This window comes from Leptonychotes weddellii, chromosome 2 (assembly GCF_054177405.1).
Source record: "Leptonychotes weddellii isolate Sample4059 chromosome 2, ASM5417740v2, whole genome shotgun sequence".
In the NCBI taxonomy this organism is placed as follows: domain Eukaryota; kingdom Metazoa; phylum Chordata; class Mammalia; order Carnivora; family Phocidae; genus Leptonychotes; species Leptonychotes weddellii.
In genome coordinates this window covers 67,689,189-67,712,986 of record NC_138370.1, presented here as the reverse complement: position 1 = coordinate 67,712,986, position 23,798 = coordinate 67,689,189, and the positions used below count along the sequence as shown (strand labels likewise).

Here is a 23,798-nt window from a genome sequence, read left to right as displayed (position 1 = left end):
AGCAAGCTGGGGTGGGGGGGAGGGGCAGAGGGACAGGGAGAGGATCCCAAGCAGACTCCCCACTGAGAACTCAGGGCTCCATCCCAGGACCCTGAGACCATGACCTGAGCTGAAATCAAGAGTCGGATGCTCAACTGACTGAGCCACCCAGGCACACCAGGGGCATTTTTTATAATGAAAAGTGAATAAAACTAAAAATAAAATTGTAATTGATATGACTATAATATATACTTAGATTATGCTTATGCAAATAGAAATAGACAAAGAATAAGAGGAAATAAAAATGGATTTTATTGAAGCAATACCTTTTGAATTTGTTTTATTTTATATTGTTTTAAAGCACATTCAATAATAAATATTTTAAAATTTAGTGACCATCCCAGATGGTACCTCAAAAATTCAAAAACATGCATTAAATGCCTTTGGCCTTGAAAACATGTAAAAATATATTTATAGACATATACAGTAACAAACATCTTTACATAAGTAAAACACGTAATTTATACTTTTATCTCGGTACATCACATGACATAGCACAAGGTGATGTCATGGGAAAAGACTCTCCTGGGAGTTGGCAGACCAGAGCCCTGGTCTAGGCTCCACACATTCACAGGAGACCAGGCAGAGGATGTAGTAACACTCTAATCCTCAGGTTCCCAACTAGTAGAACATGAAGGGGAGAAAGAGCAGCCCAAGGGTCCCTCATGGGTTTTTTTTAATTATTTGATTCTAGGATTCTAAAAGTAATAGCTTTTTATCTGTTGCCTAGTCAGGGAGAGCTTGAAAAATAAGAAAATGCTCAGAATGTAGTGTGTTTTATTGGCTTTAGCCAATAAAGATAAATGCATGGCCAGGAAACAAACAAAGACACTTAATTCAACAGATACTGATTTGGTACCTATTATTCTAGGTATTATGACCAACATATAAAATGTCTGCCCTCATGGAGCTTATATTTTAAAGACAAGGGTGGACATAAGCAATAAACAAAATAAATAAAATATTTGATTGGTTACATGGTAGTAAATGCTATGGAGAAACATAAATCGGGGTGAGCAGGTCAGGATAAGTCTGGAGGGGATTCTGGCAATTTCAAATAGCATATTCAGGGAAGGACCCTGTGAAAAGATATAAGTGAGCAAAGAAGGAGATGAGGAAGCAGCTCTGAGGACACGAGTAGGCATTCCCACTGGGTTGGGAAACCACTGGGGGATTTCAACAGAGGGATGACGTGATGGACTTCCGAGCTAACAGGCTCACTCTGGGCAGAGTGCAGGAGGACAAAGTGGATGCAGGAAGAATGGTTTGGAAGCTACAGGATAGGTGGTGAGAGGTGGTTGCATTTGGATGCATCATGAAGGAAGAGGTTGCAGGGTTTGCTAAAGAACTGGATTTGTGGTAACGAAGAGAAAAAGAGGAGTGAAAGCTAACTTCAAATTTTGGGCATGAGATGGTAGACTGGAGAGAGGGCAGGGTGGGTGTCATGGAAGAGGACCAGGAGTCTGGCTTGGGTGAGTTCCAATGCCTACCGGATATCGAGTGACCATCTAGGTCAAGCAGTTGGATAGACAAGTCTGGAGCTAGAGGTGAGGTTCTAGGCTAGAGTTATAAATTTGGGAATTAATTATCAGTATTTAGAAGATTTAAATGATACTAAAGCCATGAGACTGGCTGGATCACTAAAAGAAACTGTGTCAATAGAGTAGAAAAGAGGTCGAAGGACTAAGGAGGAATTCAATGCTAAGAGTTTGAGAATTGAGCAGGTTCCAGCCAAGGAGATGAGATGGATCAGTTGGAGAAAAACCAGAAGAATGTAGTAGAAGCCAAGTGCAGAACGCATTTCCAAAAGGAGACATCATTTCTGGACTATCAGTTGTTAGTCGTTGAATCTACACTTGCAGATTTTCTATGGCAAGTGAGGATGTCATATGTATACACCAACTCCACTGAAGGATGTTAATAATCACACCTAGTGACGAGAACATATTTGCGTATATGTATGTTGTATCATAATATTCCAAATAGACACCATTTTTGAGACATCGATTATTTCTGATATTCCACACCTTTCCCTGCCTGCATCATCACAAATGATTGTTTCTAATTGTTCTTATGATTGTTTTCTCATCTCATGTAAATGTAATCAAAATCAACGTGATTACAAATGAAAATAATCTAATTCTCAGTCATGTGGGTTTGCTACACTACACACTAAACATTACTTCTGTTTATTTAAAATGTTGAATTTACATTAAATTATAAATACGTAATATTCTGGGAACTCATGGCACATTATAAAATGAAGCTGCTCTCTGAATGTATTCATCATAAGAGCATGTTGACCATATTTTCTTACTCAAACTGCCTTCTATCGCCAATCCTGCCTAAGAAATCTGGCTTTCTTACTCCCTTAGGAGATAAAGCATTTTATTTAAATCACCTTTCCTGATAGTTGCTCTAAGGGAAAAGAGAAAAGAAATAGATATAACTCACTGACAGCCTCAGGATATAGACATCCTGTCTCCATTCCTTTTAGCTTTTATTGGACATCAGGCTGCCAGTCTAATAAGGCAACAAAGAAAAGTAAACAGAAATAAAAAGCAAAATAAATAGCAGTCCTTATCCCACTGGAAATAACCATAAATTTAAAAATGCAACCTTGGCTATATTGTGAAAGGATTTTCTTGGTCTGTTTGCATAGCTGTATTTTATTCTCTTCTGAACTAATCCAGACTTTTTTTTAAAGATTTGTATCATACACCAATCTTATTTACCCTAAAAATCTTTTGCAAAAGACATTTCTCCAGTAAATCATGCTATATCTATGCCATGTGGCATCATCGTGCATACCCAAAGTATAGGTTCTAATCTACGGTGAAGAACTAGGTAACATAATTCCTATGACTTGTGTTTTCATAGATGTACTGAAATGGAACACTAAATATAAGGGATAGAGGTAGCTTGCCTTGGCTTCACTGACAAATCTTTGACGTTAAGTCACGTATCCTACAAACCCATGTGCACCTGTCCCCAATGCCTTGGTCTGTTTTACAGTCTTCTTCTGGCATTATCTAATGAAAGCTATAAAAAGAGAATGTTTCCTTTCCATTACAACAGCAAAAAACATTTCAAGAATGAAGCCACAAAAATACCATACTACGTCACAGGTCCCATCTTAATAGTAGGTCTAAAAGTCGTTAGCATCAGACCATCACATTAGGTCAAAGCAGAGTTTCTGAGACCAAACTTTCTCTAGACTTAACATCAAAATGTGCTTATTATTACAAAAATATTGAAGCAAAAAATAAGGTAAACAACTTCTTAATGCCAGTTTGTTTTTTGATTGACATCATTGTTCTGTTACATTTATGTTCTATATTTTGGTATGAACCATTCTTTTCTATTAGATTGTAAACTCTAAAGATTAGGGACAAAGGTATCTTTAACTCCATTTTATCTATTCTAGCACGGGACCATAATGGGAGAGATACAGTCATTCTTTGACATTTACCAAAAATGTTTACTTTTTAATGCTGTCACATGGCACAAGGCCACAGTACAAGATGTACAGTGAGAGTAGAGGAAAGGAGAAGATGATGGACTATTTATGGCTACTATTCACTTAAGGCTATCTAGATCTACCTCATAGATAATGTTTCAAGTTTCTTTTTTTTTTTAATTTAAATTCTAGTTAGTTAACATACAGTGTAATGTTGGTTTCTGGAGTAGAATTCAGGGGTTCATCACTTACATACAACACCCAGTGCTCATCATAACAAGTGCTATTCTTAATACCCATCACCCAGCTAGCCCATCCCCCACCCACCTCCCTCAAGTTTCTTTTTTAGTATATAAAAAGAAATAAGATATGACCTGAATGAGTACCAGCAGCTTTCACTACTCCTTCCATCATCCAATTCTTCCCCCCATGTAAAAAAACACAGGCAAATCTATCTGATGCTGCCACATTATAACCTGTCACAAGATTTTGCTGAACCCCAAATGAAGATCTCAGACTTAGGCCTGCTGGGCAGCTGATTCCCAAAGGGGTGGAACTCGTCATGATGCCACTTATTTTTCACATCAGGGCTCACGGAAAGTTCGTAAAAAGCCAATGATTCGTCATTGGCCAAGGGGAAGATCTTTCCAGCATTTCTAATTTCTTTAATTGAAATAAATTTTAAATTTCCTAACAACTACTTTCCTTCACCACCACCCCCCTTTTTTTTTCAGGTACAGAGCAGTTGCCTCCTGGAGTCGAGTCCAGGGAATTGGGATTCCCTTGATCACTGCCATTGAGATAGTCTCCATCTGGATCCTTTCTTTTATCCTGGCCATCCCTGAAGCTATTGGCTTCGTCATGGTGCCCTTTGAGTACAAGGGTGAACAGCACAAAACCTGTATGCTCAATGCCACGTCAAAATTCATGGAGGTATGGAGAGTATAAAGGAAATTAACTGGGGGGAAGGGGAGGTCTTCATTTATACTTTACCATCACCAAGACTTGATGGTAGTCTCTACAATGTAGTCTCTACAATGCCCAGCGTGGTTTACTCCGTCAGTTCACTCATATACTTTTCAGTTGCATGAAAAGTACATGTTACAGGAGGGTTTCGCTTCTTGAACAGAATAACTATTTTGTTTTCACTCTTATAGCACAATTGTAGACACGACTGTTGTTCTGCACCAAACAACTCAGAATCTGAAACAAACTTACTCAGTGTTCAATTCAGTAGCACATATACTGAAGCAAACTGAGAAAAAAAGACAGATGTGCTATTTGTTTTTATAATAAGTAATACAGCACAACAATTTCCATCTGACAGGCATGCTGATAGGTATTTTATGTTACTTGGGCAAATGCACATTGCTCACATTTTTTAAAAGATATATTTATTAACTTAAAGTAGGAAGCCATACTTGCCTGTACTTATATTTGTACAAATTCTGCATGTAAAATACAAATAATATAAATTTGCAGAACTTCTTAAAAAGTGTTTTAGTTTGGGGCGCCTGGGTGGCTCAATTGGTTAAGCGACTGTCTTCGACTCAGGTCAGCTCAGGTCATGATCCTGGAGTCCTGGGATGGAGTCCCATATTGGGCTCCCTGCTCAGCAGGGAGTCTGCTTCTCCCTCTGACTCTACCCCCTCTCATGTGCTCTCTCTCTCTCTCATTCTCTCTCTCTCTCAAATAAATAAATAAATAAAATCTTTAAAAAAAAAAAAGTGTTTTAGTTTAACAAATTTCCTTGTCGTTTAATACACCTGACCACATTGATGTTTCTCTGAAAAGTTTAATTATGTAACTGAATGTATTGGAAAACATGTTTAAAATGCACATTTCCTTTGCCAAACTAGTCAAATGTGGACTGAGGAGGAAAACCAAAAGGATAACTATTTCTCTTAAATCGGCATAATTTAGTGCTTTGATGTAGGTTTCATGCAGCTCAGATTCCACATTTAATCATTTACAGACACCTCCAGGTATGTTTTCCTAACATGGAAAATTCACAAAATTAGTGGTTTTACAGTTGACCAGTTCTCCTCTTTGGAAATTCGTATTTTAAATTTAAAAGTATTCTTGAACTAGAGGGTATTATGCTAAGCGAAATAAGTCAATCAGAGAAAGACATGTATCATATGATCTCACTGATACGAGGAATACTTAATCTTAGGAAACAAACTGAGGGTTGCTGCAGTGGTGGGGGGTGGGAGGGATGGGGTGGCTGGGTGATAGACATTGGGGAGGGTATGTGCTATGGTGAACGCTGTGAATTGTGTAAGACTGAACAATCACAGACCTGTACCTCTGAAACAAATAATACATTATATGTTAAAAAAAAGAAGATAGTAGGAAGGGAAAAATGAAGGGGGTGAAATTGGAGGGGGAGATGAACCATGAGAGACTATGGACTCTGAGAAACAAACTGAGGGTTCTAGAGGGGAAGGGTGGAGGGATGGGTTAGCCTGGTGATGGGTATTAAAGAGGGCACATATTGAATGGAGCACTGGGTGTTATACGCAAACAATGAATCATGGAACACTACATCAAAAACTAATGATGTAAGGTATGGTGATTAACATAACATAATAAAATAAAATTTAAAAAAAAAGTGCTCTTGAAAACTGCCAAACTGGCAATGGTAAAATGAAGGTATTCTGTTTATCTACTGACCTTTTTATTAAGTCAGTCTCCATAGTGAAAGAACAAAGTAGATGGCAGGAGGTTATCAGAATTTGGGCACTGGGAATAAGCAATCTAGATACTCCTGACTAAAGTGTTAGAAAGAAGAGGCTCAATATAAGAAGGGGCTTACTAGCCTTCAGGAGTTCAATGTCAAGAAGGGGCTTACTAATCATGTGAACTAGACAAAATGAAATGGGCTATTTTGCAAAGACTGAGTCTCCTGTATAGAGTGGGCAAGCAAAGGCTAGCTACCTTAGGGGGTTTCAGTAACGGGTAGGAGTTCAAACTGATCATTTTTTAGATTCCATTCCAAGCCTGAAGTTTTCAGATTCTTTTTCTCCTCCTGTTCTTTTTTTCTCATTTGATTCCCCAGTTTGTGTTCCATTCTTTCCTCCTCAACTTTGCCCTAACCTAGGCTGGAGGGAGGTCCCCCCACACCCTGGCTGATGACATCAGTTCAAAAGAAATATGTGACCCCTTTCTCTAAAGGCCTCTGCCTTGGAGGGGGCAGGGGACTCCGCCCAGACCCCTCAGGGGTCAGCTTCCAGACGCTCTGCAGCTACTTCTGCAGCATTCACACCCGGTCATCAATGCATCTGGAAGACAGGGGTACAAGTGAAGGGGGTGCTCAAAGGAGTGTTTGTGTGCACTTAAACAAAGAGTTCTGATTTTTTTTTTTTTGGTTTTTCGACTTCAGTACTGAAATCTTTCTACCGTGTGATGTGGAGAGGGAGATATTTATATGAACACATCTGAATAAACCTACTCCTTTGGTAGTTTGCACTAACCTTAGGATAGAATTCAGGGGTCTGTGAACTTAAATGGAAAAGAAATTACATATTTATTTTCACTAACTTCTAACTGAAATTTATCATTTCCTTTTATTATGAATGTAGACAACAAACCATGATCATATTTAACAAAACCATTATATTTCCACTAATAGAAATAATAGACATTTTCACGTCACAGTAACAGTTGGATAATCTTGAAATATCATTTATGCTCATCATTGTTTCAACTTCTGATAGTTATTAGAACCACCATTAGATTTTTCCCTTAATTTGTTAATAAACACCTTTATTACTATATCAGAATTTTATTTTCAATAGTTCAATAGCTGTGTTTAAATGTAATTGGTTACCACTGTAATCTTATTTTATTTTATGCATATAGAAGTGTTATTCTCAGAAAGGATTATAGCCTTCACCAGACATCCAAAGGAATCCATGGCATAAGAACAGTTAAGAACCTCTGCCCAGAACTTTTTTTCCTCAGGAACCATTTATAGATTATTTTAATAGACATGTTACAAATGTAGCCTACTGGGCCTCTTTCTATATTCAGCAACTGTCCAGTTTTTCACAGAGCAGCATGATTATTTTTTACTGTGGGAACTGAGATGATACAGGAGGCCCCATTATCCTTCGTAAATAAACAATCTGGAGAAAGAGCATAGGGAAAAGCATTTCTAAGTTGGTGATTACATTTAGTGGGAGGAAGAATGTAGATATAATTTTCTAATTTCCATTTTTTATTGGGTACTAAATTTTCTCCTTTAAAAAGACATAAAACTGAATAATCCTTGCATTTACAAATCCTGCCCACAAGGAGATAATGCTAACTATGCCTTTAGATAAGATACTCGGCCTCAATAGTTTCCAGGTGATAAGTATTACAACAGTGAGAAAGGGCATGGTTTTTGATGGCTCAAACTGGCCGGCTGCGAGGTCACATAGCAAGCATACCAGGCAAAGGGTTAACTCCCAGGAACCAAAGCTACACAGACAAGCCATTCATAACCTTCGCTGTTACCAAACAAGATTCACATTAAGTACACTTTAACCACAAGGGGCAAAAGGAAACCAGGCACTAGCAAAATTTTGAGGCTCATCAATAAGTAAAGATAAATACATATTCTGTATATCTCAAAATCATGCTTTATGAGCTTCGGAAGGGAATTCTTTTTCTTGACTAGGGCTCTTCCATTGTGTAATTAAAACCAACTTCAGTTCATAAAACGTATCTTTGTCAGGATAATTTATTTTGAAGTGCCATTCCTTCCTGTGCTTTTATAAATCCAGGATGATTTTTGGAGTTTCCAATTTAATTGAGTTCTGAGCTTCAGCCCCAAGCCCTTTGCCACAACCGGAGGGCGTGCACATAAAAACATTCCTGCAGGCGTGAAGATTTTGAAGCTACCAGAGGCACTGCCCAATAAATTTAGATTATAATGCCCCTCCTTTTCTCTCCCTTTTCTTCACCTTACAGTTTTACCAAGATGTAAAGGACTGGTGGCTCTTCGGGTTCTATTTCTGCATGCCCTTGGTGTGCACTGCGATCTTCTACACCCTTATGACCTGTGAGATGTTAAACAGAAGGAACGGCAGCTTGAGAATTGCCCTCAGTGAGCACCTTAAACAGGTAAACCTCATAAGCTCGTGAAAATTTGGCCAAGACTGATTTGTCCCAGACAACAGAAAGCCTACATACTGTATTTAGCCGATGTAGCCTGGTTTCCTAAAAATATAGTGTCTTATAACTGTTTTCTTTATAGTTATAATATTAGGAATTTTTTTTTTTTAGTTTTATTTATTTATTTGACAAAGAGAGACACAGCGAGAGAGGGAACAGAAGCAGGGGGAGTGGGAGAGGGAGAAGCAGGCTTCTCACTGAGCAGGGAGCCCAATGCGGGGCTCAATCCCGGGACCCTGGGATCATGACCTGAGCCGAAGGCAGACGCTTAACGACTGAGCCACCCAGGCGCCCCAGGAATTTCTTTTGTGAATGTGGAGAGCCTGCCGATAAAACAGGTGGCCCTGGGGGCAGGGCCAAATAGAGAGGAATTATTATTTAGTTTGCCAAGAGTATATTCAACATGTGTGTTTGTGTGTCTGTGAATTGAACTGGGCTTCGCACTGTGCCAGGACACAAAGAAGCAAGCTTTGCAGTATTGGTGCAGAAATAAAATACAAACAGTTGGAAAACAGAATCACAAGGTATGTATGGTAGAAGTAGACTGTGTTGTGGGAAGCCAAGGAAGATGTAAAACCAAGTCACAGAGACACTTGTCATGAATGAGGGAGATTGAACTGTTCATAAAGGATTAATGGGTTTGATGGGGAGGGAGAAGACAGAGGGCATTTTAGGTTCGAGAACAAGAGCCCAGTAAGAACATGGTGTGGGCAACATGCATTTGGGGTGTGGGAAAAAGAGATGAACCTCATTAGAGAAATATCTAAGGTAAGACTCATGATAGGATATGGGATTGGGTACAGAAAAAGAGGTCAAATTTTTGAGAGCCCCAAAATTGTATATATCAACAGGAGAATGCTGTTGGACCTCCAACCCCCACCCCCAGGCAGCAAATAGAACAGGTACAGCCATGGCTTTAGAGGGCAAACCTTTACACTTATACTTGCTGGCTCTGTGATGTTGGGGAAATTGCTTACTCTCTCGGAACCTCTAGTTCTTCATAAAATATGTATAGTAAGACCTGCATCTTTCTGTACAAATATTAATTCAATTTTAAGTCTTAAAAAATTAAATAAAATGTATATAATAATACATCAAGGGGATTACCTAATGCATATACAGTGTCTAACAGAGCTTAACTCTGGGTAAGTACCCAGAAAATGTTTGATATATATTAATTCAAAGAGTAAAAGCGGGACTACAGGTAAGTTCTCAGTCTCAGCAGAGATGTAAGAATACCCAACCACACAAAAAGCTAATGAGTTGTTGATGGAGCCAGTAAATCTGCCCTCTATAATTGCCATACACAAACACCATTCTTCATCAGCAACTCCTTTCCACTACTGTACTGATTTTTCTGAGCTTCAGCTTCTTATCTATAAATTGGGCATAATAGTATATGAATTGATATCACTACAGAAATCAAAGGAATTAAGTGCATACATGTACTTTGTAAAATCTAACATGCATACAAATGGTAGCTATTATCTTTTAGTAAAATTTAACAGAAAAAGTATATTGAGTATGACTTTGTTCAGACATGAATGTTTCAAGGGCTCCAGATGGGAAATATATCAAGCAATTCTTGCCTCTCACTCCTGCGGTGGAGGTAATTAATTAGAATAGATTTGTAAAAAGCAAAAAACAAAAACACAGTGTTTTTCAATGTTGAGTTTTTCATTAGTACCATGATTGAGCCTGTTTAAGCTATGAATGGTACCTGCTCTGAAAATAATTGAATAGGGATTGGTCACGAGGATAATAGGATGCTGCTTCACATTTCCATAGCATTCTTTAAGTTTCCAAAGAGCATGTTATTTGCTTATTTGATTCCTCCAAGCACCCTGTGATATAGGCAGGACAGATGTCCTTATACACTTGTTTTATGAGATTGGCTCATCCAAATGGAGATTAAAACTGAAGTCTTGGTCCTATGAGGCATTGCCTAGTGTCACACCCAAAGCTGTAGCAGGTTCTAACAGCAGGAGAGCAGGCCCGGCTGGAAGGCCTTCCACTGGGACTGTGGGGAGCTAAGCTCACAGTGAAAAGCCCTGCCGCCCTTTGACCAGTATCCAGTATATGGCTCTCGGTCATGCTTCCTGCGTGGTTTTCTCGAATTTCTCTTCATTATTCTGACAGCAACTTTTATCAGTTAGGGATTGTGGATGGATGCTGGTAGCAGAAAACCCAAAATAACATTGAGTAAAACAAGTGAAGGTTTCTTCTTTCTCCCACAGCAAAAAAATCAGATGTCACTGGTTCAGTGCTCAAGGGACTCAGAAGCCAGGGCTCAGCTCTTTTGCTGACTTTTCCTTTAGAAGACAGGAGATACAACTCTACCCTTATATCAGATTTCCAGGCAGCAAAAAGGGAAAGAATATAGGTCACCTTCGTGTGTGTGCATCAGAGGACTAGCCTCCACTTTTTAATAGCTTTTCCAGAAACCTCACACAACGATTTCTACTTGATCTCCGTGGTCAGACTGTGTCGGGTGGCCTTGCAGATGATTAGCCTGAGCTCTCTTGCTGCAGCAACAAAATCAAGGATCTGACTGATAGTAAGGAAAACCGGAGAATAGATACTGGTTAAGCAAATACCAGACTGCCATGGCAACATATTAATATTAGGTTTTGAAGGATCGTCCTCTTTGAGGATGTGCTCAAGGGAGATAGCCTCTCCCCCAGTACCCTCCTTTTCTCTTTTTCCGGTCACACTGTCTTTCCATGTACACAAAAGGACCCTTTAAAATCAGCCCCTATTCCTACAGATTGGAACTCTTCATTTTCTCAGTTGTTGCTCAGCTTGTATGTTCTCTGAAGCCATAGCCCAGCCTCCCACCCAATAACTCTGAAAGATTAAAGAACTCCAGTCCTTTGGGCTAGAGCAGCAATTGGTGACAACTGCCTTGAAATCTTTCTAAATGGCTCTATTAATCATGTGGGTTTATTGTAGGCTTCCCATACTTAATGCTATATGCTTTGGGTTGAACCAGCATTACCCTGCCAAATTCTGTTTTCAATCAATTTTATTTTGACATTAACTGATCCCAGTTACAGACAAGTTGCATTTTATGTTCCTATTTAGGCTTTCAAATGCATGCATTGTAATACTCAAGCATGATGCACACAAATGTCTGGTTGCAGATAATTCCTAACCTATGATTTTTCTGAACCCTACTGCTACCAGCATCCAAATAATCCCTTGAACTCTAAATTATGTAAACCTTCAAACCGAAGTCGGCCCAGGGTCAACATGTCCCAGTCGTTCTAATTGTCATTGCTGATAATCCTTTACCCTCATCCCTCTGTTTGCAAACAAGAGGTCTTTGGAAGCTACATGTCATTAATAAAAGAATTTTAAAAGCGAAAGAACTCCCAGTGCTAGCTTTCTTCAACATCAAGAAATGGAGAAAACACATTGCTATTGGCTTTTTCTCTTCTATTCCCTACTTCTGTTTTCTAAATATCTTCATAGATTTGTTCGTTTTTTATCATGCTAGGTTCTGTCACCTTGACTGCCATGCTGTCATTAATGCTAGTTAGGCTTTTAGTTAACCCTTCCCCCCATATAGTCACCTACATGCGCGCGCGCACACGCACACGCACTCAGCTCCAGCCAGTTCCCATTTCCCTGACCTGGAACTTCTGTCCTGACCCTAATAACCAGCTTGAGGCCACCATCCTCCCTGGCAGCTGCCCAAAAGAATCATTAGCAACTCCTTGATTAGAAAGTTGGACTTCAAATCTTGACGAGATGGAGGCACTGGGAGGAGCGCTGTTCTGGCCGTTTTTAAAGTAATTCTTTCTCTGCTATCTACTGCTTCCTTTGTGTGGTTCTTTCCTCTAGCAGAAAAACACTAAACTTATTGTACTTTTTTTCCCCTCGCTTTCCTTTAGCGTCGAGAAGTGGCAAAAACAGTTTTCTGCTTGGTTGTCATTTTTGCTCTTTGCTGGTTCCCTCTTCACTTGAGCCGTATTTTGAAGAAAACCGTGTACGATGAGATGGACAAGAACCGATGTGAATTACTTAGGTACGGGCCCGTGTACTCGTTAGGAAATCGGAGTTTCTCCGGTTGTCGTGCTTATAATACTTTTACAAAACCATCTAGTCTACAATCTCATTAGCCCTGAAAATTAAAACTGCAGAGTTGATTATTTTTCTTTCTCTGACATAGCCCGTGACTGATTCCAGAGTTTGTGCGAGCCATATCTGTAATTTTGCGGCACCCCTCCTGGGGCTGTGCGTCATGGTTTGAGCTAACCAAGTGGCAGGTATATCCGTAAATGTTCTGCAGAACTGAAACTGCCACTGAAACAAGGACTTCAAAAAAATTCTGACTGCCACCTATAAGGAATGGCTCCTGGGCAAGAAAAATGCTTATTCTAGGGATAAATGCTAGTTAGCAGATTGAAAAACATTACCGTCTAATTATTCTACTATTTTCTTCTGTTCTAGTTTCTTGCTGCTCATGGATTACATCGGCATTAACTTGGCAACCATGAATTCCTGTATAAACCCCATAGCTCTATACTTTGTGAGCAAGAAATTTAAGAATTGTTTCCAGGTAAGACTGTTTTACACATATCTTTTTAAGGACAACCAAAGGACTACATGAAGTAGCCAACAATCATGGCTAATTTCCAGTAGAGAAGTGAAAATCCTATTTTGTTACCCAGACAGAGGGTCAGATTGTCAGCATAAAGCAATATTGTCAGAAAAATTGTCCAAAAAGCAATACCAATTCAGACAACAAAATATTCAGGGGTTCAAATAAAAAGAACTTAATAACATGTTAATTTTGTATGCTGCTTTATAAAGAAATGCTCAACTGTAAGCTCTAGGCTCCAGAAAATACACACGACCTAGTCATGCCTCACATTATCTTAGATGTTAACCACAGCCTCAACAAAACATGAAATCTGCTGTTAAAAAAGATCTTGCTAAATAATAGGATATTTAATAACAGCCTCTTCAAGAAAAGAAAATGCTTATTGCCCTAGCAATCTGAACTAATGTAATTTCATTTGAAATCAGTTTCCTTCTGTTCTTCAAACTTCCTTGCAGCTAAGCCAATCCATGTCTTCCAGAAGCTCCATGTACTTCTTCCTGAGGTATCATCTCTCCAGTTCCTGGGATGATTAGCATGGCATTAATCCTAACTGGATTTTGTTATCTTTGGCCAGGATGTTTCACCTCAGTTTATGGCACATATTAGGAAGAGTAGTATAGAGGTCAAGGGTGCAGGATCTGGAAGCAAGCAATCTTGATTTACATCACAGCTCTGTACTTGCTAACTGTCTAATCCGGGTCCAGGTGGTACCCCTCCTGCCTCCTCAGTTCGATCATCTGTAAAATCAGATGATCACTGTATCTATCTCATAGGTAGGGTAGGTTAATATATGTTAAGCACTTGGGACAATAGTAAGCTCTCAGTAGGAGTTTTTTATTATTAGGGATAGAGAAGAGAGGAAAAACCCCATGACTCCCCTCATGGAATGGACCATCTAGAAGGAGATAAACATACCAAAGAATCTTACAAACAGGTGAATCTTGGTATAGAAGTTCTAGCCGCTACCTTTTTGAAGTCTACTTGATAATGTTTACAAGTCATGAAGTGCTCTAAGAAAGATTCTGCCCAAGGAAGGATTGACTAAAATGCTGGTCATAATTAATCCATCATATAATCTGGAATTAACATCCTTTTAATAAATTTACATACTAATTAGAGGGGAAGGGAAAATCAAGGTACAAACTCAGAAATTAAACCTACCTTTTGACTGATCTTCATACAGAGGCAGCATATGCAGGAGAAAGAGCTTAATCTAGAGAGTCCTGGGTTCTAATTCCAGTTCTGCCTATTTCCCCTCTAAGCCTCCCTGTCCTCATTAATAAAATGGGGGAAATAGCACGTACCACCTAAGGCTGTGAGGAGCATCACATGAGGTGCCCAAAGCAGAGAGCCACACAGGTGATGCACTCTGTAGAAATGCCAGGACCCTCCGGACCCTTCTCCACCCATGCCCACCCCAAGTCATAGGACACGCTCCCTTGGGCCAACACTGCCTTCCCTTCCACTTTGATTTGGTGAATCACTAAAACAAGAAACAAGGGATCTATTTTCTCTTCACTAGAATGGACTGTTGAACTTCTACCTAGAGATTACAGGCTCCATACTCTAGATTACTGTTCAGGCTCACATTCTGTCCTCACATTTTTTGGTAGGAGCCCAAGGCTTCTGTGTTCTGCTGGGAATGGGTTGGTAGGCTCATTTATTAAGAATCTCTTCCTTCCCCCAGTCTTGCCTCTGCTGTTGCTGTTACCAGTCCAAAAGTCTGATGACCTCAGTCCCCATGAATGGAACAAGCATACAATGGAAGAACCATGAACAAAACAACCACAACACAGAGAGGAGCAGCCATAAGGACAGTATTAACTAAACATCTTAAGAGATATTAATCAATAATCCTTCAAATTCTATTGGAGAAAAAAAAAATCACACAGCAACTGTGTTTCCAGAAATCTTTTCTCCAATCCTTCTCCTGTGACTCAGCCCCAAACCCAGAAAAATGCTTTCCAAAACATCAGAGGGTAGACTGGTTATGGTAACAAATTCAATGAATCTTAATTCTTTAATTTATCTAATTTACATATTCTGCATGTTATATTCCGCACCAAAAAATGGTGGGAGTTGGCAGGGGGAAAGGAGACTGTTCGACTAAATCAGAGGGATATTTACTACTTTTGCATGAAAATAGAGTCTTTGAGTACATAACAGCTTCCCTGGCAGTTCTGTGGAATGTCCAGTGAGAACTGGTTACCATGAAAATTTAGCGATTATGACAAGATTTTCTATTTTTTTGAATTGGCCAGACACAGTAAGGTGAGCAATCAGGTTAATGTTTTTCATGTCACTTTTTTATTTTTAAAACATCAATTCTTAAGCTGCAGCAGATATAGGCACTTAAAGCCCAGACTGATATCCACATGTGGCAGTGTAATAGCTGCTATTCACAGAATTTTTAAGAACCTATATTTTCTTTTGTAATGGTGTTTCATTACAGGAGATCTGGAGCATATTTTTATGTTAAATTTTAAAATAATGCTTGAATCAAATAGTTCTGTTTTTCACAAGCCCAATCTTTTTTACTGTAGATAAATTTATGTAAAATCAGTATCATGTACCAAAATTTAAATGTGTGAAGCCGGCGTTGGTGGTATAGTGGTGAGCATAGCTGCCTTCCAAAATTTAAATGTGTGTATCATTCAACCATACCTAAGACTTTCAGTGGAATGTATTGATGTCTAAAGCACAACTAGTAGAAAGAGACTGAATGTTTTTAGAAGACTTGGAAATTTTCATTGAGGGGTTGTTTTTTTTGGTAATAGTAACATGTATGTGTGTATTTGGTAATAGCAACCTGTATGTGTACATGTATACATACATGTACACATACATATATGTTTTACATATCACCTCATAGTCTCTTGATTTCTCTAAAAATGTTAACTGTCGATAAGACTTTTTTGGTCATTCCCTTTTCCATATAAGAAACCATTTCAAAGTGGCCAGCTGAGTTTATCATGTCAGTGAAATATAATTACCCCCATATGCCACCATGAACTTACAGTTCTTCACTTCTCTGGGTTTCCAGTACGAATCTAATCACCTCCCCCACCCCTACTTCTCACATGGTCACCATTTCAAAGGGCCCACAGTGACTTTTGCTGGGCATGTTCCAAGATGTTTACAGACTGTGAGTACAGCAGAAAATCTTTTACTGTGTGTATATAAATATATATAAACAACTGTACATTTCTTTTAGCCAATTTTTCTGTGATTGTCTTTATGGAATGTACTTGTGTGTGTGATATATGCATGTGTGTGATGGTATGTATGAATTTAATGTAATCTAATAATACTGCCCTGCAGTCGTACCACAGGACACACTCTGAGTGGAATCTAAGCGGTTGCTCATCATGACCACTGGCCTTAGTCAGTTTTAATCTATCTGTGTTCATAATTCTTGTGAACATGTCACCATTACAAATGGAATATGGGAGGCAGCATGAATGGGGATGAATCATGGGTTAACAGTAGTGTTTGTTTAGCTGGTTGGTGGGTTGGTTTGATAAAACAGCATTTGAGATTGTACTTTTTCCTGTGCTACAGCAAAAGTCATTAAATATTGAAGTATTATATTGTCCTGGTTCCTCAACTCAGTATGCTGATGAAACTGACAAGAGGTCTGATGTTTCCCATCAGACTTCACCAGATTGCTGATGATAAATTAACTAAGCTGACTTGTTGGGCTATATTTTAGCATAGTCATGTATAAAATGATATCAGGTTCCAGTTGATCCAATCACAGGGCTCCTTTACGTGTTAGCAGTCGAATTCCATAACTTACTGGTACATCACATGCAGTGATATATACCTATAATATAAGCCATAGTTCACAGCATTTTGTGTAGACGATTGTCTTCTTTTTTAAGATGTTTTCTCTCTTGCATATGAAAAAATACATTTCATAAGTTCAGAAGGTCATAGATTTCTGAATAACACACAGGCTTCAATGAGCATTTTGTTTATGGACCAGTAAGTAGCCATGGTTTACTAGAAGGAATATTTCCAATTTCTACCTTTATCACACCTTTCCAAGTAAATCTGTGGAAATGAGCCAGAAGCCAAGGCCCCTGCATTGGCAGTGGCCCATAAGTATAAAATAAAAGTTTACAGAAGCCTTGCAAGTGTCTCTTCATTTCTGTATAGTTCTACACAGAAAATGTTGATTACATGATATCTGTTGCTAACATCTCCCTAGTAATAGCCCAGCAAGCAATTTTACTTTCAAACAGGTATTTCCTAACTATATCCTATTTGCAACCCACTTTGTCATACAGAACACTTAACTCTTTCATCCATTCCTTCACTCACCTTTCCAGTATATTTCACTAAGGATCTACTTTGCCCCAGTCATTCTTCTAGGTACTGGGGACATAGTGGTGGACAAAACAGGCAGAGTTCCTGCTCTCATGGAGCTGGCATTCTAGAGGAGGGAGTTGGACAATAAACAATGCATCAGGTGGATACCTGGATGAGGAGACTCACATATATCCAAGTGCTTATTTGACATCTCCAATTGAATGGCTAACAGACATACTATATGTAAAACTAAGCTACTCATAGCTCTCTAATCTGTGCTGCCCTAATATTCCTCTGCTCATGTATTAGTCAGGGTTCTCCAGAGAAACAGAAGCAATAGGACATATAGATAGATAGATGATAGCTAGCTAGCTAGATGGAGAGATAGAAAGAAGAGGAAATTCATTATGGGAATTGGCTCACATGATTATGGAGGCTGAAATATGCCATGATCTGCCATCTACAAGCTGGAGAACCAGGAAAGCCAGTGATATAATTCAGTCCAAGTCCAAAGGCCTGAAGAAAACAGAGGAGCTGATGGTATAACTCCCAGTCTGAGGCCTAGGCCTGGGAACCATGGAGCAGCCTGCTGGTAGAAGTCCCAGAGTCCAAAGGCCCAGGAACCAGGAGCACCGAAGTCCAAGGGCAGAAGAAGATGGATGTTCCATGTCAAGAAAAGACAGAATTCACCCTTCCTCTGCCCTTTTGTTCTTTTCAGGCCCTCTACAGATGGATGATGCCTGCCCACACTGGTGAGACCAGATTTGCTTTACTCAGCCTCCTAATTCAAATGTTAATCTCTTCTGGAAATACCCTTCACAGGCATACCCAGAAGTAATTATCTTACTAGCTTTCTGGGTATCTCTTGGCCCAGTTAAGTTGACATATAACGTTAACTGTCACAGCTTTGATAAAGACAGCTCCAACCTTTGAGCTGTCAGGATAAAAACCTTGAAGTCGTTGCCCATTCCTTCTCTGATATCTTACACTCAATGCTTCAATACATGCTGACAGCCCTATCTTCAAAATATATTCTTGGGGCACCTTGGTGGCTCTGTCGGTTAAGCAGCTACCTTCAGCTCAGGTCATGATCTCAGGAGCCTGCTCAGCGAGGAGACTGCTTCTCTCTCTCCCTCTGCCTCTCCCCCACCCCCCCAGGCCAACTTGTGCTCTCTCTCACTCTGTCTCTCAAATAAATATATAAAATCTTAAATATATATATATATATATATATATAATATACATATACATTCATTCCTAATTTGACCGCTTCTCTCTCTCTGCCTCTACCTCCCTTTTCTAAGCCACCAATGCCTCTTGCCAGAAAAACTACAATAGGCTCCTATCATGCCTACTTGTTTCCAGCCTTGTAAACATTATACCCTAATTGGAGCCTGTCTCTCGACCCCCATAAATGGTCTAAAGGTATTCATATTTCTAAGCTAACTTGACCAGCATCCCCTGGGGAATTTTCCAGTAACAACTTTCCAATAGGAAAGAGCTCTTTCCCACTGTGGCATACCTAGTAGGTCATGCGCCTGGGAGCTGCTGGCCACCATGCCTTGGACATTATGAGGAAAGTCAACCTAGAGTTACAAAGATGGAAGAGAGAATAGAAGTTCCTGGTGCCAGTTTTCCCTGATGCATTCCCATGGCTTGAGTAAGCAAACCAATATATTCACCTTTGTGCTTACGCTAATTACATTTGGGTTTTTGTTGCTTATGATACATACATTCTAAGAACATCTCATCTAAATTATCTTGATTTGTTTTTTCTTATTGCTTAAATTCAGGGGCTTTATGTTTTTTAGAGTTTCAGAGCAGATTGGAAAGTACAGACAATTCCCACTTGCCCTCTTTCCCCCTTTCCCTCCAAAGAGTTTTCCAAGGGCGCCTGGGTGGCTCAGTCGGTTAAGCATCTGCCTTCAGCTCAGGTCATTATCTCAGGGTCCTGGGATCGAGTCCCACATCACGTTGGGCTCCCTGCTTAGCAAGAGCCTGCTGCTCCCCTGGCTTGTGCTCGCTTGTGCGTGCTATCTCTCTCTTTCTCTCTCAAATAAATAAATAAAATCTTAAAAAACAAAGAGTTCTCCCTATTATTTCATTTTGTGTTAGTGTGGTATTCTTGATGAGCCAATATTGATACAATATTATTAAATAGTTAACATTGGGGTCCACTATATTGTACATTGCATGGATTTTAATAAATGTGTAGTGACAGTTATCCACCATGATAGGATCATTCAGAATAGTTTCACTGCCCTAAAAATCCCCTATGCTCTACCTTTTCTTCCCTCCTTCCTTCTCCCCCTTGTTTTATCTTTTCACCCAATACAAATGTAGTGAACAGCCTCCATTATTACGCTGCGCGAGTTGCCGGGAATAGGAAACCAGATGTATAAATAAATAAATGCACTGAAGTGCTTAGTGATGACTCAGTAGATGTCAGCATCAGGGCCAGTAAAGGCACAAAGACAAAGTAGTCAAAATTCTTTAAACTTCAGCTGGTGACATTAGTGAACAAACACATTAGTGAACAAAAGTGTGAGGGTTCTTGCCTCTATGATTCTTATTTTAATGCAAAAATATATCACTGCCAGGAGAATAGCATAATAAAAAGCAATAGACTATTGTCTGTACATTATGAGCTTTCTTAAGCCTGTAAATACATGTTATTCTCCATTCAAAAATAAACCTAATATCAGTGCATTTAAAATTATTAAGGTAATGAAACAAATTGGAGATTAAGTCCAGGAAAGAGCCAAGACAAATATGAATCTTTTGCTAGTCTATTATCTCTATCATTATTTTTAATAGTATTACTAGTCCATAATATAGTGTTAAACAATATATAGGTGTGGAATGAAGAAAATGCACTACCATTATTCCCAAACCTCTCCAGGCCTGAATTCTGAGACTACTACGATTCCTTCATTTGTAACATAATCTAGTACAGCACTCTATTGATTGATTTTTCTCCATACCTCAAACAAGCAAAGTTAAATCAGGATACAAGTCCACCATATGCAGTTGTCTCTGAAATTCCAGTGGGGTTTTCATATTGAAAACCGCCCCATGTTTTTATTTGTTTTTTTAATAAATCTTACATTTGGAGAAGCTTCTGTCACACTTTCCTCTAAGTACTTTTTCCTTATTGCTTGAATTCAGAGGCTTTATGTTTTTTAAAGACTGGTTTGTCTATATGTTTGTGTCTTTATGTCTATATGTTTGTCTCTTTATGTTTTTTAGAGACTGGCTTTTTACAGACACTGGTTTGTCTATATTTGGTCAGCACTGACACTCTGACTTTTTTGTTTCTAAAACTGAAAGGAGAAGACACAGTTCTTAGAATCAGGGAATAATCAAGAACCAAAAATAACATTATAACAGCAAAGCTAGGCTTTCCCCTTCAAGCAAACTAGCATGGATCACTTTTGATTTGAGGAAGCCAGAAGTCCTAATATCTCATGGTTTCCCAAGCTTTTAGCATCAGTATTATTCAGTAGATTTCCTTGTTTCTTCCTGGGAGGTAATAAATTAGGAATGGCATTGCCAAACCTAACTATAATAAGAAGAGTCATGGAATCTCCTGAGGGAATATAGAGTATTCCACAAATTCTTCCTTTCTGGCCTTAAACCACAGTCCTCTTTCCTAATTTATCTATGTGGACTGACCGTCTTTTATTTGAACTGGATTCTATGATGATAGGTACAACTGTCTATTTGGTGTTATCCCAGATGGGAGACAGTAATGCGCGCTGCCCAGACTGCAAAGTATCATATGACCAGCCAAATCACAGGCCCAGGCACCTACAGGACACAGCCCTGACTCACTACACTTATGCAAGTTTTTACAGAATAAACCCATTTCTCTTAGCTCTTTTTTTCTCTCAAAGTGTGACCATTGAGAGTAACTGCAGTTAAATGCTTAGGTTTTTTAAATATCTTGAAATGAGAAAATCTGCTAAATGTGATCAGGTGAAGGGAACATATGGGCCCTTTTAGGCTTTTCAGGCGTACATTTGTGCCTAATGCAAAACTGATCTCTTTGATCCAGTCTTTTCTCTATTTTATGAAGCCTAATGGGGTTAGGCCTGGATCACTGCTCTTCATTTGCAATCAAGACCTTGTTGGGAGGGAGGGATTTCTGCTGATCAGTTTAGGCCAAACAGGGCCAACTGGGGGTGGGATGGGGGAAGGGTGACCTCCTGAAGAAAACCCCACATGGCTTTAGGAAGGGGAAGGGAGAACAGCTGCACCATTTCCTTTCTTCATCTTTGAGGATATCGTCCATATATCCTGCTGCTCCTGATTTCTGCTGCTTTTTCATTTTTAGCTTAGCTAATTCTTCAATTTTTAATACTTTCTTTCAAAAGAATTTTTGCTCTTCAAATTATAAAAATCGTATACAAAATAATCTGTAATGTATTTAAAGCCCTTCCAGAACAAAACAATAATTAATGAATGATCCATGTAGTCAAGCAGGGGGAATCTTTATACATGAGACTTTAAATAGAATGTATGATATATTTAAATATATTATATTTACATATATATCTTACATTTATTTTATCTAGTCCTCTGCTACCACAAACAAGGCTCCACTGTACATCTTCAAACAAGTCTTCATGGAGACTGGTGTGATTTCCCCGGGACAATTATAGAGGAGTAGGATTGCTGCTGGGTCACAGGGATTTTGCACAGTTACTGTCCTTATGTACTTCCAGACTGTCCCCACCAGGTCTGGGTGGAGCCATTATTATTTCAGGGCTCTGGGTGCCTTGCAGCTACACCACTGTACACTGGCGCTGTCACATTGGGAGTGCATATACCTTTAGGCATACGTACAGATGCTGTTGGAGACCTGTCCAGATCCTTCTGGATCCCTTGTACCAACTCTGTTCACCCATCCCTAGCTTCATGGTTTTTGCTACTATTTGCACCTGCCCTTGGATATGGGAGCCCCCTAGCTTATAAGGAGAAGAATAAGTGACCGGAAATTTTATGTCCACCTATGACCCCCACCATGACCTGCAGACAACGACTTACTGGTGTGAGAGGACAAAAGTCCAGCTCTCATGCCTCAGGTGGGGCTAACACCCAGCACCCCAGGAGATGGGGCTGAGTCTGTGACTTCACCTGAAACCTCACCTCTCTTAGGTTCTTCTGTCTCCCCAGTCTGCTTCTTCTACTCCCTTACTGGTTTCTTCTTCTGGGGCTGGGCATTAACAAACCACTTACGCCCAAATCCTTGGCTCAAGGACTGCTTCTGGAGGAACCTGACCAGAGAGAGCACACTTTTTATTTCACTGCAAATGTGATTGGCAAATTCCGACAATGAACATATTAGATTCTTTACCATACTGAATTGGGGCTCATATTTGAAACTACTCTTTTGATTTCTCTATCTGGGGCATCTTAGGATGTATGAGATCTCTTTACTAATTGGCAGTCCAAACTTCCTCACCCTCAACTTTGTTCCCATTTGTTATAAAAGAGCATGTTTTCTGTTGGATGCTCACACAGACCACTCTAGGAGCTCCATTGCAAGATCTAAGGTTTTCTGTGCATGCAACATTACTTCTAATGGAATGTGACTATACTTACCCTTAGGAGAACATGCCTCTCCCAAGTGTCTGCCAAATGAAAGGGTCAGTCATTTATGAAGCTGGAAATCAATGAGAGAGGTAATGCAATTAGTCAGCCTGGGGTTGGGAAGTGCAGGTAGCAAGCACAGACCACTCTTTCAAAGGGTTGGGCAATGACAGTCCCAGAGAACTAGGATGGCAGCTTGACAAAACAGCAGGGTCAAAGGAAAGGCTTTTGTTTCTTTAAGAGAAAAACCACCTCAGCATTTTTAAGATGGAAGAATTGAGGCCAGGGGAAGGAAGAGATCGTGGATGGGTGAAAAAAAGAAGGTAATTGATGGATCAAACTCCCAGAGAAGATGAGAGGAGTCAGATATGGCAGCCTTTAATAGAAGAAAAGATTTGAAACTAAAAAACTTTGTATGTCAACTATATGCAAATGAAAGAAAAAGGAAGGAAGAGGGAAGGGAGGGAGGGAGGAAAGAAGAAATGTAAGGAAGGGATGGAGGGAGGAAGATTCTGCCTTACTAATTAATCAATAGCATCTATTTCTTCAGGCGTGTGATTTCCTACTATCTTACATTTAATTTATTCAGTCCTTTGCTACTGCAAATAAGGCTACACT

General features: G+C 39.4%; 1 protein-coding gene and 2 long non-coding RNA genes across 4 annotated transcripts in view; 2 read left to right on the top strand and 1 right to left on the bottom strand.

The window, feature by feature from the left end:
• The window catches only part of EDNRA (endothelin receptor type A), a 58,616-nt gene extending 41,210 nt beyond the window's left edge, over positions 1-17,406 (top strand). For both annotated transcript variants that reach the window (XM_081811796.1, XM_081811795.1), the window contains exons 4-8: positions 4,234-4,432; positions 8,459-8,611; positions 12,559-12,692; positions 13,118-13,226; positions 14,959-17,406. In XM_081811796.1, the coding sequence (XP_081667922.1) occupies positions 4,234-4,432; positions 8,459-8,611; positions 12,559-12,692; positions 13,118-13,226; positions 14,959-15,099 (736 nt within the window). In that variant the 3' untranslated portion in view covers positions 15,100-17,406. The remainder of the gene's footprint in view (positions 1-4,233; positions 4,433-8,458; positions 8,612-12,558; positions 12,693-13,117; positions 13,227-14,958) is intronic.
• LOC145720100 (uncharacterized) overlaps positions 1-23,798 on the top strand; it is a 205,491-nt gene that overhangs the window by 73,049 nt on the left and 108,644 nt on the right. The gene's annotated exons all lie outside the window — the stretch shown is intronic.
• The window catches only part of LOC145720097 (uncharacterized), a 43,440-nt gene that overhangs the window by 5,839 nt on the left and 13,803 nt on the right, over positions 1-23,798 (bottom strand). The window contains exons 3-4 of the long non-coding RNA XR_014142824.1: positions 23,193-23,253; positions 22,737-22,864 (exon numbers count right to left, since the gene is read on the bottom strand). This is a non-coding gene — a long non-coding RNA (uncharacterized LOC145720097). The remainder of the gene's footprint in view (positions 1-22,736; positions 22,865-23,192; positions 23,254-23,798) is intronic.